At 42.1% G+C, this 18,245-nt stretch overlaps 1 protein-coding gene across 1 annotated transcript; it reads left to right on the top strand.

The window, feature by feature from the left end:
- The first annotated feature begins 432 nt into the window (after positions 1-432).
- LOC117501474 (potassium voltage-gated channel subfamily G member 4-like) lies at positions 433-16,540 on the top strand. Its single transcript, XM_034160373.1, has 2 exons — positions 433-1,236; positions 15,752-16,540. The coding sequence occupies exons 1-2, from the start codon at positions 478-480 to the stop codon at positions 16,538-16,540; spliced, it is 1,548 nt and encodes a 515-aa protein (XP_034016264.1). The 5' UTR covers positions 433-477.
- The last annotated feature ends 1,705 nt before the right edge of the window (positions 16,541-18,245 follow it).

Raw genomic sequence — 18,245 nt, 5'->3', positions numbered from 1 at the left:
TATTTTCATTCATATAGCTCCAAATCACAACAGAGTTGCCTCAAGGTGCTTCACACAAGTAAGGTCTAACCTTACCAACCCCCAGAGCAACAGTGGTAAGGAAAAACTCCCTCTGAGGAAGAAACCTCAAGCAGACCAGACTCAAAGGGGTGACCCTCTGCTTGGGCCATGATACAGACACCAATTACAGAAATTACTCTGCTGCAGCTAATGGGGATCCAAATAAATAAATAAATAAACAAACGGTGACCTTCTACAAATAGTTACATGTGGTCATGTGAACCTTTTTGTATGCAACCAAACAGGTCTGAGATTTACTTCAACACAGCAAAACAAAAAGGCAGCTTACTGGTGATCACCAGGTGTGTAACAAGTCTGTTCATGTCTGCCCTTCTTTTCTCTCTCAGCTGTCTGTCTTCACTGTGGATCCTCGTCTTGCCCTTGTTTGTTGTTCCTGTGACACACCCTGAAGCCAGCATGCCCATCATCAGCAACACCACCCACGACTTCAGCACCTACTCCATCAGCAGCGACGACAGCAGCCTCAATCGCTTCTTCACTGAGATCCCAGAGACTGAAACCATCAAGGGCGTGTACTTCCAGCGTGTCCAGCGGCTCTGTGACCCCAACACCTCCTATGTGGTTGATCAAACATTGCAGGTTCTCATAAATGTTGGGGGGAACCGCTATACTTTCCCTTGGAGCACCTTGGAGCAGTTCCCCCAAAGCCGACTTGGACGCTTACGGTTCTGCACCACTCCAGAGGAGATCGCGCGACTCTGCGACGACTATGACGAGACCTGCCAGGAATTCTTCTTTGACCGTAATCCGACGGCTTTCCGGGTCATCCTCAACTTCCTGGCTTCAGGCAGACTGCGTCTGCTTCGGGAACTGTGCGCCGTGTCTCTCCACGATGAGCTTGATTACTGGGGTGTGGACCTGGGACACATGGAGCGTTGTTGCCGTCGCCGAATGTTCACCCGTGTTGAAGAAGTAATGGAGCAGGAGCGCAAAGAAGAAGAGCGGCAGCAGAAGCAAGTGAACCTGCATAAAAGCACCTCCGAGGCAGAGAGGGGCCACCAGACGCTGATCTGGAAGCTGCGAGAAGCTGTGGAGAACCCTCAGTCGGGCCTGGCTGGGAAGATGTTTGCTTGCCTCTCTGTCATCATGGTGTTGGTCACTGTGGTCAGCCTGTGCATCAGTACCATGCCGGATCTCAGAGACGAAGAATCAAGGGTGTGTATGTACACTAAAAGATCATATGCTGCTTGTTCTCTCAATCTTTAATGTTTAATGAGTCTAGAGGAGAATCCTGAGAGCACAGCACTCACAACTTCTGTATTTAATACAGTTTCATGCAAATTCATCCTTCGTGATTCAGCAATATATTAATATACACTCATCGGCCACTTTATTAGGTACACCTTGCTCGTATTGGGTTGGACCACTTTTGCTTCTGAATTGTCTTAATTCTTTGTGGCATAGATTCAACAAGGTTTTGGAAACTTCCCTCAGAGATGTTTGTCCATATTGACATGATGACATCATGCAGTCTGTCCATTCAACCAGTCTGTCCATCATCCTCTGACATCAACAAGGCATTTTTGTCCACACAGCTGCCACTCACTGGATATCTTCTCTTTTTTGGACCATCCTCTGTAAACCCTAGAGATGGTTGTGGGTGAAGTTCCCAGTGGATGAGCAGATTCTGAAACACACAGACCAGCCCGTCTGGTACCAACAACCATGCAGCGTTCAAAGTCACTTCAATCCTCTTTCTTCCTCATTCTGATGTTCGGTTTGAGCTTCAGCAGGTCGTCTTCACCACGTCTAGATATCAAAAGGCACTGAATTGCTGCCGTGTGATTGGCTGAGTAGATATTTGTGTTAGGAAGCTTTTGTACAGTTGTACCTAATAAAGTGGCCGGTCAGTGTATATACCTGTGTGCTCGTATCAAATACATTGACTATGTAATTCAAATTCCATCGTCAACTGGAAGCAAGAACTGGAAATAAAACTTGTTTTTAGGTCTTCAGGATCACAGTACAACTCAGAGCTCTGTGCATGTCGTGGTCAGTAGGCTTCACTCCCTGGACAGCTACAGGGTTCTCAGGCCCGAGCCCGGGTTTTAGCCGTCTGGTCAGAGCGCCCGCCTCCTGCGCACATGCGTCTCTCGATTGACCCTGGATTTAGATTTTCTCTGCATCCACCATCCCGTCTGGGAATCAATCAAGAAGCAGTCTTCCTCACCACCGAGGGGTTGCCGTGGAATGCCAAGTTTGGTTCAAACCACATAAAAGCTCTTTGAGTTATGCTGCTCACACAAAAAGATGCACAGAACTGGAAACAACCGTGCACACAATACCACAGCACGGTGTCCAAAACCAGTTCAGTCAGGTGCCTGCATCAAAAGAGGATAGTTTACTTGAGTTTTCTCATCATCATCACCTGAAGAAGACGTCTGAAGGAAGGAAACAGACTAAATATAGTTTCATCTTTTATTTCTAGTTTCTAAAGAAAAATATGATCAAACCTCAAAGGAAAATTTTGTTTTATTTCAGCTCTTTTTCATACTTTTGTTGTTCCTGCCACGTTTCACCTCTGAGCCTCTGCCTGTCTGTTCATCTGTTTGTCTGTCTGTTCATGTCTGTCCATGTGTCTGTATGTCCATCTGTGCATGTGTCTGTCCATATGTCTGTTTGTCCATTTGTTCCTGTGTCTGTCTGTCCCTCTGTCCATGTGTCTGTCCATCTGTTCATGTGTCTGTCCATCTGTCCGTTTGTCCATTTGTTCCTGTGTCTGTATGTCCCTCTGTCCATATGTCTGTATGTGTGTCTGTTCGTCTGTCCATGCATCTGTCCATCTATTCATCCGTCTGTCCATTTGTCTGTCTGTCCATCTGTTCATGTGTCTGTCCATATGTCTGTATGATCATCTGTTCGTGTGTCTGTCCATATGTCTGTATGATCATCTGTTCGTGTGTCTGTTCGTCTGTTCATGCATCTGTCCATGCGTCTGTCCATTTGTCTGTTTGGCCATTTGTTCCTGTGTCTGTCTGTCCATCTGTCCATGTGTCTGTCTGTCCATCTGGTCATGTGTCTGTCTGTCCGCCTGTTTGTCCACTTGTCTGTCTGTCTGTCTGTGTGTCTGCCTGTCTGGTCATGTATCTGTCTGTCCATCTGTTCATGTGTTTGTCCACTTGTCTGTCTGTCCATGTGTCTGCCTGTGGATGTTGGGTTTCTACAGGATATTTGACAAGTATAGGACTTATTTCAGTGAATTTTTCTGGATATTACTCCAGTCTTAGTGTTGATCAACTGTCTCACTCAGGTCACCATTGAAAAGGTGCCGTTGATTAAAGTCTTTAGTCCTCAAGCTGCTCCCGGTGTGCAGTTGAACACTTTGTATGGCAGCACCATGATATGAAGGTCTTGTCCCACATTTGGTGCTGAGTCCTCCAAAGCCAGAATTCAACTCGGTAAAGGTTGTGAAAGTCTCATGACAACTCTGGGACCGTGCACTGGTGCTGCCCTTTGCCCCATCCAAGATACCAAGGAACCGCTTTGGGTCATGGATGACCATTTCCACATCTCTAAAATAACCATCTATCTGCCACAGCCAGCTGAAACGAGAGCCTCCCTTTGTCCTTCTCCAGGTGCTGGGGTCCTCAACAGTGAGGCACCAATGTGCTGAGAAACCAAGCGTAACTTCCATCCAAAATAACGTTCTGCATGCAGGATGCAGAACGTTAGCATGGCTAAAAGCTTTCAGTGGTTTTATCCAACTAAAAAGCTGCACTAATAAGCCAACAGAGCATGAACCAGCTGCTGTCTGTTAGCTTAAACGTGTATATAAGACAACCCGAATTAAAGGAGAAATGCTGCTTTTAACAAACTGGACCTCATTTCTGGCATAAAATACGGTCATTTACTCACCAATATAAGTTTGGTGTGATTAGAAGTCCACAGTTCAAACGACGTGTTCAGTTCAAATCTGAAGCAAACATTTTTCTTCTTCTACTAAGGTGGATTAGAACTTTTTGTGGTACACAGCATGAACTACTGGACAGGAGCAACCTAGCAGTCAATGTGACTCACTGATTTCAAAATGCAGCTCTTTCAACCAGACGTGTGGTGCCGTGACATGTCAATCATCTGTGTCCAATCACATTTCAGGGGAGTCCACTGAAACCCTGGCCTCCCTTCTAGCTCCACCCATCCCAGGAAGTGTTCAACATTTGACATTTCCTGTTTCAATGTGGACTCAAAATTTGGCACTTCCTGTTTGAGTGTAAGCTTGCCACTGAGTTCCTGTGAGATTCCATGGGATCTCATCTGTCAATCCAGGACGTGTCAATCCAGGAAGTGTTTGGCATTTCCTGTTTCACTGTGGATGAAGAATTTGGCATTTCCTGTTTGGGCCACAGTGTACCATGAGCGAGCTTTGCATCGCTTCGCTCCTATAAAGAGAAAATAGAAGAAATGACAAATGGGCTGTATTTTTTATACCACCTTTCCACCTGAGGCAGATGTTCAAAGCGATCCAGCTGCTGATCAGCATAACTGATTAAACTGGAGGAAAGTCATTGATAAAAACAGTTTAAACAGTAAAATGTCAGTATGTTCTGGGGTTGTTGAAGCATTAGAAAAACAGAAAGACAGTCAGGCTTCACTTCTTTTCTTGATGCGACCATTGAGATGTTTGTGAAGCAGACTCGAACCGGGTAGAGATACTGAGATGTTTAAGTGCCACACACAGTGGAGCTGCTCTTAAGTGGACTGATTTGATTATGTTTGTAAGCCGGAGATGGTGGATCGAGTTCCTCCTGACGCCGATTCACTGAGCTGCACTCACCGAGATAAAAAATGTTTTTTTTGATGGAGAAAGAGGAAAAACAGCTTTATGAAACTCAGCTGAACAACAGAGTTATTCTGGTGGACAGTTCACGAGATTAGCTCAACTAAGTTTCACAAAACAGTAAGAAGTTCGTTCTGATGTGGAATAAAAATCTCTCCTGACCCAATGACCATCTGTCCACAAGATGTCAATTCTAACCTGCCTACAGACAGACAGACAGGCAGGGAGACACAAAATCAGACAGACAGTTCTGCTTCTTCCCAAGTGCAGAACCAACAGACTGAAAACCTCCATTGTCCCTCAGGCCATCAGACTGTACACCTCCTCACTCAGGGGGAGGAGGAGTAACAGGAAGACAGAGGACGGGAAGGAGAGCAGCAGTAGTAGCCAGTAAACCAGTATGTCTGTTATTTATATTGTGTATTTATATTGCAAGCTGTTTTTCTTTTTTTCACTTCTGATGCTCTGTGTGCTTCTTACCCTGTGTGCTGCTATACAATGCTGCTGGAACCTCAGTTTCCCTGACGAAGTCTTCCCAAGGGATCAGTAAAGTTCTGTCTAATCTAGACAGACAGGCAGGCAAACAGACAGGTGGAGAGACAGACAGGTTCATGATGAAATGTCCATTAAAGGGCAGATCCAGTCTACAAGTTGTAGTGTTTAGTTTGGTGCAGCAGCAGAAGAGTCCACGCTAATGAATCTTCTTCTCGGTTTTTTGTTTTTAATGTTTCAGTATTTTTGAAAGCAGGTCTAAAAATCTGAGTGAGGTTGTGTTTCTAAATTTATCACAAAGAGAAAACAGTTGAAAGTGTGTAAAACGTTTGAATGGACTTTGATATTCAGTTTGACGAGGACATAAATAACTCTGAAGGATGCTGCAGGTTTAAGAAAAAAAAAAAAAGATTAACTTATCAGACAATAACAAGATCAACATATTTTTAATCCTTTTTTTGGGTGCCAGATAATCCAGAAATAACATGAAGTACAGAAATAAGATCCCTTTAATGCTGTGTGATACATGGATTAGTCATTGCATTTGGAAATAAACCAGAAAACACACGTAGCGGATGTGTACGTAGCCTTGATGACCGCTTACCCGCTCATTTATGTGGATGCCTCAGTGATGTCTGATGTCCAAATTCCTCCATCTGCTTTTTCCTCTCCACGGTCCAGAATTTGTCTTGAGTCGGCTGCATAAATACATGAATAAATAATAATAAATGAACTCTGCTGTAGATTTTGGAGCGATTGCGTGATACGTACAATATTTTTCTGTAGTAAGAATGTTTTTCACTGCACTGATAAGTGCTAACTGGGACAGCAAATATTATAGAGTAGGTTCGTCCAACCTGGTCACAGTTTCAAAAGGACTGAACCCAAAGCTACAGACACGGACCAAATAGGAGTAGAAGATGTCAATAGTTTATTTACCCTGAGACCAGAGGAGTCCAGACCATGAAACACTGTGAGTCCAAAAGTGAACAACAGTCCAAATGAAGAGGAACTGTCAGGCATGGTGACAGCGTGGCTCATACACAAATGCAAGTTCTCACCAGCAATGGAGTAAGTAAAAGGTTTAATCGTCAAAGCAAGCAGGGAGTCGGTACACAGGTGATCCAGGCAACGGTAACAGACAGGCACAGGTCAAAATACACAGCAAGGAGGCAATCAGAGACAAAGTCAAACTCAAGGTCGAGGACAAAGCAAGCTCAAAAATCCTGCAGGCAAAACACAGGGCAAAGGAGTACTTGGAACTTTGGCTGGAGAGTGACATGAAATCTGGCAGTGAGACTGTGAGGGCTTAAATAACTGCTGGTGTAATTAGAGGAGAAATGAGGAGCAGGTGTGCAGAAGGTGCTGGAAGGGGGCATGACCGGGGAAGACAAATGTAAGTGCAAGAGAGTGCAGTGAAGCAAAAGCAAAGTGAACTGGGGCAAGATAACTAAGTCGCTGAAAAAACCAACGGTGCAAAGCAAGTAAAGTAAATGACAAAAAAAAACTAACAGTGTATAACGTGATGTGTTCCAGACAAGCAATAATGCGTGAGCAAAACAAAAGGGGAACAAAACTAGGAAATAACATGACTAATCCAAACAGCGGGAAACATGAAGATCTATGATTATAATAGAAACGAGAAGAGGGACTGATACTGATTACAAACTGAGCAGAAAATAACTGACATGAAACAAAACCAGTAACCACAAAATACAACACAAAATAGATGATAAACAGCGAATAAATAAACCTAGTGACTACAGAATAATGCAATAAATAAAAGATAACTGATAAACAGAAAATGGAATAAATACAGTGGCTTGCAAAAGTATTCAGCCCCTTTGTATTTCACGCATTTTAACTTGTTTATTGTGTTTCAAATACAAAAAGTAAATCAGGCTTCTCAATATAAAAAATTATAAAATGATCTTCCTTAGACTCAAACTGAAAACAAATCTGTACAACTTGATATAAATTAATTAAAAATATAAAAGCCAAGATGATGGGTTGCATAAGTAATCAGCCCCTTTGGTATAATACCTGTAAATAATCAGTTTTATTGCCAGTTTTCTTCAGACAAGTCAGGGGATGGATACATGAACATTTCCAAGTCACTGTATATGTCTTGAAGTTTATTTCCATCAGTTCTGAAGAAATACAAACAGTATGACACTCTGTGATAAATCTGTGCGAGTAGACAGTTCTCAAAAACTGAGTGACTGTGCAAGAAGGAGAAGAGTGAGGAAAGCCACCAAGACACCCAGACAACCCAGAAGACGTTACAGGCTTCTGTGGCTGTTATTGAAGAAATTGTGCACAGTGCAAATTCTGCGTTTTGTATCTCCAGTTATATAGCTTCATGATGAAGTGGGACAGTCGAGGGTCTTCTTTCACTAAAACATCAAATCTAGGGTTGTATCTCAGATGTATCTTCTGGCAAATTATAAGTGAACTTTCAGGTCTTCTTTTTAATAAAACTCTCCTCTGCTCCACTTCATCATGAAGCTGTATAACTGGAGATATAAAATCCAAAACTTCCACTGTGCACCATTTCTTCAAGTCACAGCAACAGAAGCCTGTAACTTCTTCTGGGTTGTCTGGATGTCTTGGTGGCTTTCCTCACTCTTCTCCTTCAGTTTTTGAGAACTGTCTCCTCCACACAGATTTACCACAGAGTGTCATGCTGATTGCATTTCTTCATAACTGATGTAAATAAAGTTCAAGACATATTCAGTGACTTGGAAATGTTCATGTATCCATCCCCTGACTTGCCTGAAGAAAACTGGCAATTAAACTGATTATTTACAGGTATTATACCAAAGGGGCTGATTACTTATGCAACCCATCATCGTGGCTTTTAAATGATTAATTAATTTATAGTGAGAAGCCTGATTTACTTTCTGTATCTGAAACGCCATAAACAAATTAAAATGCATGAAATACAAAGGGGCCGAATACTTTTGCAAGACCCTGTAAGAAATGGAACATGATATGAAAAACCTGTGACTAAAGTATAATACAAGAAATGTGATAACCAGAACTAGACTTAGAGGACCAGCAGTGAACAAACAATAACCAACTACAGAATAAAAGAAAACCAAAGAAAGAATCCGTGATGAAAGTGTAACATAAAGAAAAGCAATGAATAAATAAATGACTGCAAACTAAATAATAAGGTAACGAATGAAACCTAAATACTAAACAAAGCAATACAAAGAATCAAACAGACTAACATGGTAAAGTATAAACTAATGAAAGGTAAAACCAGAGAATCAAGGAGGAAATAAGGCAACGAATGAAGACCGAGCCCCTGAGTCGGGGCTGGGCAAGACAGGAACACAGGAGGAGAATTGGCAGCGGCACCAGGACAAGGGAAGACAGGCAAATACACAACTAGCAATTACTAACAGGAGTAGAAGGCACCGGAATAACCCAGCCAAGAGCAGGCAGCACAGTGACAAACTTAAATAGTGACATGTAACGAGAGATGTGTGGTGATTGTGATGCACCCAGTGTCACGTTTTTTTTTGTGCTCTTGTCACGAAATGAGTCAAATTTTTGTACATTTTTTTTTAACTCAATATTACTAACTCTACTCCTACCCCCAACCCTAACCTTAACCATAACCTAACCCTACTCCTTCCCCAGACCCTAACTGTAACCACCCACCCGCTTCACTTTTAATTTCGTGCAACCATCACGGAATGAATTAGAATTAATTCTTGCTGCAGTGATGAAAATGAGGCGCTTTTCCTCCCAATATCACAAACCAATAGATTAATGTATATTTCGTGCTGCTGAATTACGACTTGCCGTGAGGCCGGGTTGTGTGATGAGACACACCTATTAAGGAACACCAAGTGACAGAGCCACGGCTCAACCATATCTCACGGCATGTCGTGATTCAGCATCACGAAATATACATTAATCTATTGGTTCATGATATTGTCACGAAAAGTGCAAAATCTTAATAACAGGAGCACAAATTTATTCTAATACTTTCCGTGAGGGGTGCACGAAATTAAAAGTGACGTGGGGGGTGTTGGGGGAGTTATGGTTATGGTTGTGGTTAGGGGAAGGGGTGGGGTTACTAATAGTAAGATAAAAAAAAAAATCCCATCACGAAAGCTGGACTCATTTCGTGACGGCAGCATGAAAAACACTTGTGAGACTGGGTTGCCACAGCTACAGACACACACAGGGACTGACAGAGGGACAGAGTGAAACATCAAAACATGAACCCCGGGGAGAGTGGAACCAAAAAGATACAATAAATAATTCCCCAAACTAAAGGAGAACTCAGGAAAGGCTCAAGTGTGACATACAGGAAAACACAATAACACACAGACAGGACCTAAGACACGGCAGGGGACAACCGTCAACAATTCAGGGTTCTTCAGCCTTCGAAGGTCGGTGTCACACAAAACGTTTCAGGCGAAACTTCAGTGATAGTGATGCTGGAACAAACTGTTCTGAAATGAGATAGTTTGGTCAACCGACCATTTCCCGATTGCCTCGTCATTTTTTCTCATCCTGCTATTCAAGTCCTGAGCTGTCGTCCATGTTTGTTAGATCTGATGAAGATGTGCGCTGCACATGCATCCAGTAACCAACGTGACCGAATTAATTTCACGTCAGATCCTCATTTACATACTGCCGTCTACGTCACATAACTGCACTTTTACTTAAAGAAAATAATTCTCCAAACTGTCTCGACCTGAATGTGCAAAGGTTTGTGTTGGTCTGCAGTTTAACACTCGGTTATCTGGAATCTCAGTGTTTGTGGAGCTGGTACGAGGACGAGACGTCAGCGCGAGAGGCCGCAAAGCAAACGGAGCCAATAAGGCCTCTAAATGATTCAGGAAGCTGCCAACGTGCTGATGGGCACAAAAAGTCACTTTAAGTTCAGCAGGAACTGACATCATCCACACGTCTGCTGGAAGGACAGATTAGAACTCTTGTCTGCAAAAATAAAGACAGCTGTGCTGATTTGTTCCAGTACGAAGCTCAGAGGAAAAATAATTCACATGCTCAAATATAGGAATGACTAATTCATGCACACAAACTCATAATTCTTGTTCTGCAATAACTAATTCATGCATATGAATTGTTTCCTGGCTCTCATCAAATAGAATCTTCTGACACACAAGTGCATCAGTTGGTAAGAGACAAATCAGTTAGGATGATCCCAGTTAACTTAGATAACTTCAATAAAATAATTCAATGAAATGAATTTAATCATTGTCCCACAATACGATCCCAGACACGCGGCCGAACACGAGTGAGTGAATTTAATCATTTTAATTAATTAATAAATTGAATTAAAGTAATCATTTAACTTAAAAAATATTACATCTCTTTAGAGACGGACGGTCTGCTGTGACGACAACGAGCCAAAAGATGATGAATATTTAAAGAATATTTAGGAAATTTTCATTCACATTCATGAACAACATACAGGAAGAAAACCAGAGATTTCTGACGCCTGCCAATCCGGATCTGGATCACCTCCAGATTAGGTGAGAAACTGTGAAATACAACCCCTGGCAATAATTATGGAATCACCGGCCTCAGAGGATGTTCATTCAGTTGTTTAATTTTGTAGAAAAAAAGCAGATCACAGACATGACACAAAACTAAAGTCATTTCAAATGGCAACTTTCTGGCTTTAAGAAACACTATAAGAAATCAAGAAAAAAAGATTGTGGCAGTCAGTAACGGTTACTTTTTTAGACCAAGCAGAGGGAAAAAAAATATGGAATCACTCAATTCTGAGGAATAAATTATGGAATCACCCTGTAAATTTTCATCCCCCAAACTAACACCTGCATCAAATCAGATCTGCTCGTTAGTCTGCATCTAAAAAGGAGTGAACACACCTTGGAGAGCTGTTGCAGTTCCTCGGTGTAATATGTATCTGTGGTGAAAATGTCATCAAAATCCAGGCAGTAGTTTGACGTAATCTTGCTAACAGACAGACAGACAAATAAATAAATGCATATGATTTTATTACATCCTTGGCGGAGGTAATTATCACACATTTGGTATGTCTTTCTCAATTTTTAATGCCATAAACGTAACTGGATAGACTGTAATTTGTGGGTTAGGATATTCTCTTCCAAGATTCAGCCCAAAAAGGAGCACCTTTGGATTTACAAGGGACAACTGAGACGTTTTGAGCCTGAGTCAGAAAAAGCAGATCTTAGTTCTTCATCTTTTGCATTCTGAGAAACCAGCATTTCTCAACATTACAGCCAGTGACTCAAAACAACAAATTCTCAAGAAATGTTTGTTAGAATGCGAAAGGTCGAGAACCACAACCTACTTTTTTCTGAGTTGGACTAAAACCTTCTCAATCGCCCATCGAAGGTTGATGTTTGAACTGGCCAGTGAATATTCCATTTCTTTATCTTCACAGACTTTTAGATGACTGTGTTACATGGGCTGTGAATAACTATCAGTTCATTATCTAAGTAGAGACCCCGCTAGCTTGCGATTAGCAAAGAAACTACAATGCTAGCTAGGCTTGTTGGCGTGTAGCTGCCTAATAATTGAGCCCACTAAGCTCGTTTCTGAACAAATGTCATGTTCTTCTAATTTGTGTTTATCGTGTAATGTCGGCCCACCACTCAACCTGCCAGATCATCAAGTCATTTAATCCTTGCAGTTGAAACATTATAAATTTTTGTGGTTAGCTTCACACTGACAACAGATTAGCCACAAGGTGTAAAATCTACTATGTTACCAAGCTGTGTTGAGAAAAAAGTCAGGTTGCCATCAGATGAGCTATTACCACTGAAAACACAAGTCAGATTGATGCATAGGCAGAAGAAAAAAGTAATACCTTTTCTTAAAATTAGCCACTCATTTATAAATAATAAATAATTAAATACAGTGTCATTCACTGTCCACAAGGCCATGTCAAAATGCTGATATGTCATGTACAGTTGTATGTAGACGTTTGGGCCCCCCTGATGATTTCCATGATTTTCCTTTATAAATCATTGATTGTTTGAATCAGTTAAATATTCAATTAAATCTGTCATATAGCAGACAAACAGTGATATTTGAGAAGTGAAATGAAGTTTATAGGATTTACAGAAAGTGTGAAATAAGTCATTAAACAAAATTAGGCAGGTGCATAAATTTGGGCACCCCAACAGAAAAAATACATCAATATTTAGTAGAGCCTCCTTTTGCAGAAATAACAGCCTCTAAATGCTTTCTATAGCTTCCAATGAGAGTCTGGATTCTGGTTGAAGGTATTTTGGACCATTCTTCTTTACAAAACATCTCAGGTTTGTTGGTTTCCGAGCATGGACAGCCCACTTAAAATCACACCACAGATTTTCAATAATATTCAGGTCTGGGGACTGAGATGGTCATTCCAGAATGTTGTACTTGTTCCTCTACATGAATGCCTTAGTAGATTTTGAGCAGTGTTTAGGGTCGTTATCTTGTTGAAAGATCCAGCTCCGGCACAACTTCAACTTTGTCACTGATTCATGAACGTTGTTCTCAAGAATCTGTTAATATAGACTGGTGTAACGGAGGCCAGCAGGTGTCGCTGTGAAGATGTAGTTAGTAAACCTCACTCCCAGCAGCTCAAAAGGATTCTCTGGTCACAAGGCCAGAGCCCTGGGTTTTAGCCTTCTGGTTAGAGAGTCCGACTTCCATACCGAGGATTGTGAGTTCACATCCCAAGGGGAGCGAATGGGCGGAATCATAACAACACAACGCAGAGTGCAGCCGCTACACCTGAATCCATGTGACCCTCAACTTTAATAAGATTCCCAGTACCTGCACTGGTCACACAGCCACACAGCATGATGGACCCACCTCCAAATGTTATTGTAGGTAGCAAGTGTTTTTCTTGGAATGCTGTGTTCTTTTTCAGCCATGCATACCGCCCCTTGTTATGTCCAAATAACTCAATTTTAGTTTCATCAGTCCACAGCACTTTATTCCAAAATGAAGCTGGCTTGTCCAATTGTGCTTTAGCATACCTCAAGTGACTCTGTTTGTGGCATGTACGCAGAAAAGGCTTCCTCTGCATTACAGCATCATACAGCATGGCTTTGTGCAGAGTGCGCTGTATAGTTGAACGATGCACATAGACACTATCTGCAGCAAGATCATGTTGTAGGTCTTTGGAGCAGGTCTGTGGGTTGACTATGACTGATTTTTGATTTTTCTTGGCCTGCTACTTTGGGCCTTAACTAGTACTGTGCCTGCAGTCTTCCTTTTCCTCACTATGTTCCTCACAGTGGAAACTGACAGCTAAACCATGATGTTGAACAATCTTAGAAGAAATGCAAAGAGGGGAAACATTTGCAAATGGCCACCTTAAATACCCTTTCTCATGATTGGATTCACTTGTGTAAAAAGGTCAAGGGTCAATGAGCTTCCCAAACCACTTTTCTTTTCCAATAATTAATGCTAAATGTATTCAAATTAATAAAATGACAAGGGTGCCCAAATTTATGCACCTGCCTAATTTTGTTTAAGGACTTATTACACACTTTCTGTAAATCCTATAAACTTCATTTCACTTCTCAAATATCAGTGTGTTTGTCTGCTATACAACCCCTGGCAAAAATTATGGAATCACCGGCCTCAGAGGATGTTCATTCAGTTGTTTAATTTTGTAGAAAAAAAGCAGATCACAGACATGACACAAAACTAAAGTCATTTCAAATAGCAACTTTCTGGCTTTAAGAAACACTATAAGAAATCAAGAAAAAAAGATTGTGGCAGTCAGTAACGGTTACTTTTTTAGACCAAGCAGAGGGAAAAAATATGGAATCACTCAATTCTGAGGAAAAAATTATGGAATCACCCTGTAAATTTTCATCCCCAAAACTAACACCTGCATCAAATCACATCTGCTCGTTGACATTGACCCTATGCCATGACATTGACCCTATGTGTCTTTTTGCAAGGAATGTTTTTGCAGTTTTTGCTCTATGGCAAGATGCATTATCATCTTGAAAAATGATTTCGTCATCCCCAAACATCCTTTCAATTGTCCAAAATATCAACGTAAACTTGTGCATTTATTGATGATGTAATGACAGCCATCTCCCCAGTTCCTTTACCTGACATGCAACCCCATATCATCAATGACTGTGGAAATTTACATGTTCTCTTCAGGCAGTCATCTTTATAAATCTCATTGGAAAGGCACCAAACAAAAGTTCCAGCATCATCACCTTGCCCAATGCAGATTCGAGATTCATCACTGAATATGACTTTCATCCAGTCATCCACAGTCCACAATTGCTTTTCCTTAGCCCACTGTAACCTTGTTTTTTTCTGTTTAGGTGTTAATGATGGCTTTTGTTTAGCTTTTCTGTATGTAAAGCCCATTTCCTTTAGGAGGTTTCTAACAGTTTGGTCACAGACGTTGACTCCAGTTTCCTCCCATTCGTTCCTCATTTGTTTTGTTGTACATTTTTCGATTTTTGAGACATATTGCTTTAAGTTTTCTGTCTTGACGCTTTGTCTTCCTTGGTCTACCAGTATGTTTGCCTTTAACAACCTTCCCATGTTGTTTTTATTTGGTCCAGAGTTTAGACACAGCTGACTGTGAACAACCAACATCTTTTGCAACATTGCATGATGATTTACCCTCTTTTAAGAGTTTGATAATCCTCTCCTTTGTTTCAATTGACATCTCTCGTGTTGGATCCATGATTCATGTCAGTCCATTTGGTGCAACAGCTCTCCAAGGTGTGTTCACTCCTTTTTAGATGCAGACTAACGAGCAGATCTGATATGATGCAGGTGTTAGTTTTGGGGATGAAAATTTACAGGGTGATTCCATAATTTTTTCCTCAGAATTGAGTGATTCCATATTTTTTTCCTCTGCTTGGTCTAAAAAAGTAACCGTTACTGACTGCCACAATCTTTTTTTCTTGATTTCTTATAGTGTTTCTTAAAGCCAGAAAGTTGCCATTTGAAATGACTTTAGTTTTGTGTCATGTCTGTGATCTGCTTTTTTTTTTTTTTACAAAATTAAACAACTGAATGAACATCCTCCGAGGCCGGTGATTCCATAATTTTTGCCAGGGGTTGTATGATATATTTAACTGACATTTCTGATCCAGACAACCAATGATTTATAAAGGAAAATTATGAAAATTATCAGGGTGCCCAAACTTTTACAAACAACTATACCTACTGCTACTCTGATCACCAAATAATTTCGTGCACCATCACAAAAATGTAACCCTTTTTGTGATGTTAGCACAAACTGGCATGAGATGGGGTTTGTATTTCATCCATAACAGGCAGGACGGGGTGTAAGGTGCCAGTGGGCGTCTCTGTGTCTGCAGTGAGGTTTTTTTTGTCTGAGCCTTCGATATAAAGTCCGGTTTTGTCTCTGTGCGTCTGCAGGGCGAATGCTCCCTGAAATGTCACAGCATGTTTGTGGTGGAGTCCATCTGCGTGGCCTGGTTCACCTTGGAGTTCCTGCTGCGGTTTGTCAACGCCCAGAACAAAGTGGCCTTCGCCCGAAGCCCCCTGAACACCATCGATGCCATCGCTGTCCTGCCATACTACATGTCTCTGTTCGCTGATTTGACACGGACGTTGCAGGAGGATGAGAGCGCGACAGCCGGCCGAGGCTACCTGGACAAACTGAGCCTGATCTTGCGCTTGCTGCGGGCCCTGAGGATCCTGTACGTGATGCGGCTGGCTCGGCACTCTCTGGGCCTGCAGACTCTGGGACTGACCATGCAGCGCAGCACGAGGGAGTTCGGCCTGCTGCTGCTGTTCGTCTGCGTTGCCGTGGCGCTCTTTTCACCGCTGGTCCATCTGGCGGAGAGCGAACTGGCACCGTTAACCACCGCGCACCCACATCGCAGCTTCAGCAGCATTCCAGCCTCTTACTGGTGGGCTGTCATCTCCATGACCACGGTCGGCTACGGCGACATGGTGCCGCACAGTATCCCAGGACAGATGGTGGCACTGATCAGCATCCTGAGCGGGATCCTCATCATGGCGTTCCCCGCCACCTCCATCTTCCACACCTTCTCTCGCTCCTATCAGGAGCTGAAGCAGGAGTACGAGAGGATGTGGAAGGCGGAGCGAGGAGAAGGAAAAGAGGAGAATCAGATGAACATGGAGCTCACACCTGATTCCAGAGGAGCAAATGACAAATTCATGTCAAACCAAAATCACTGATCTGTGCTTCCATCGACGGCTTTCTGAAGGTCCAACAACAAAAAGGACCGCTTCATTCCAGTTAATCTCCACAGTTTGGATGGTATCTCTATTAATCTTCATGTTATGTATTCAAGCTTGTGTTTACTGAACCTTTAACATTCTAACAGATGACTGATTTAATACTGAGTAAACGTTTGGTTTGGAACATTATCTTCAGCTTTGACTTTACTGATGAACTTTCTCCAAATAATCCAGTCCTGAAAGCTTCCTTTTTTCTTCAAGTCTTCCTTTCCTTGTGGACCAGGGAGATGAGTGGAGAAGGAGCTGGCCTGCTTATATGTGGATTTGGGTTTGAATTCCGTTCACACTTCCTGTTTGTGTCCTTGGACAAAACACTTAATTGACATTGTCCCAGTCCAACCAGGAAATGGGTCCCGGTCTCTGCTGAGGACGTAACCTCAGACAGACTGGCTTCTCATCAGTGGCAGCTGGTGAAAAAAAAAAGTCTGGGTGGGGCTGGTGTGCCAGTAGATGTCCCTGCCTCGTCCAGTACAGACATTCAAATGAACAGTCGGAAAATTACTACAATTCAACAATAATCATTTCATGTCCTTCTCAAAACCAGCAGTTTCATAGATAAAGTTAACCATTTACAGCTCTATTAGGCCTCATTCATGCTTTGGAAAGGAACAGTATCAAATCCAATACAACACAAGTTCTTGAGCAACAAACATTTCACCATTTGACACCAATTACACACATAGTACACAAAACTGTACTGCACCCACATTATCTTCAGCCAAACACATCCTGGGTTTCACACTGACACCCCCTTAACAATACAGAAAATAGCAGCACATTTAAGCCCCTTTCACACCGGGCCCACTTCAAGTTGCATCATGCGGCATCATGACGACGCCACGTGGATGCAATCCAGTGCAGAGACGATATAGCTCAACGCCACAACAGTGCGAGCAACACAAAGGATGAAGTGAATCAGATGCCAAAAATTAAACACGTTTAATTTTTTCTGTGTCGAGCACAGGACGCAGGGCAAAAGGCAAAGCAACGTGACTGGAAGCCACACCCTCACAATACAACGTTACCCGACACCAGTTTATGATTTCTGCTGTGTTCCATTGTTCCTGAAGTATAAATCATGCAGGTTTGTTTTATACCGTGTACATAATGCAGTAAAACTACACAAAAAGAGCACAGAAAAAAAAAATACTGCTGATTGCAGCCTGACTGCTGCTGCAGCTCCTCACACTTCTCTCACAAATGTGTTTAAATAAAGTCCATAAAAGTCCTGCTCACAGACTGATTACCAGAGACAGGACATGTTTACATCCAGTAAAAAGTTCGGACATCTCCAGTCCACTCACGGGTGACTCGTTTGTGCGCACATGGGAACAATTAAAAGAAAAAAAACAAAACTGTATGGCTGCTGCAGTTCTTCGCTCTCCCTTCAAACTCTCTCATCATTGTGTTAAATAAAGGACAAAAAAGGACATAGGTTCTGCTCACAGGCCGATTGTCAGAGACAGGACATGTCCACATCAAGTATACTAACTCCATACATCTCCACATTTACACACGGATGGTTCATTCGCGCATGCGCGAATGCAGCTCGCGGTCAAAGGAAGAAAGATAAACTATAACAGAAATCAGAGCGCAGACCTGCAGCTCAGCACAAGAACAAATATAAACTAGAAGAGAAATC

Source organism: Thalassophryne amazonica, chromosome 2 (assembly GCF_902500255.1).
Source record: "Thalassophryne amazonica chromosome 2, fThaAma1.1, whole genome shotgun sequence".
Taxonomy (NCBI): Eukaryota; Metazoa; Chordata; class Actinopteri; order Batrachoidiformes; family Batrachoididae; genus Thalassophryne; species Thalassophryne amazonica.
Note: the sequence above shows the minus strand (reverse complement) of the source record. Positions and strands in the feature narration are given on the sequence as shown.

Bases quoted from the DNA above. Each gene is read 5' to 3' on its own strand.
- LOC117501474 (XM_034160373.1), top strand. From the start codon at position 478: ATGCCCATCATCAGCAACACCACCCACGACTTCAGCACCTACTCCATC. The intron at 1,237-15,751 runs GTGTGTATGTAC...GTGCGTCTGCAG, and splicing joins TCAGAGACGAAGAATCAAGG to GGCGAATGCTCCCTGAAATG.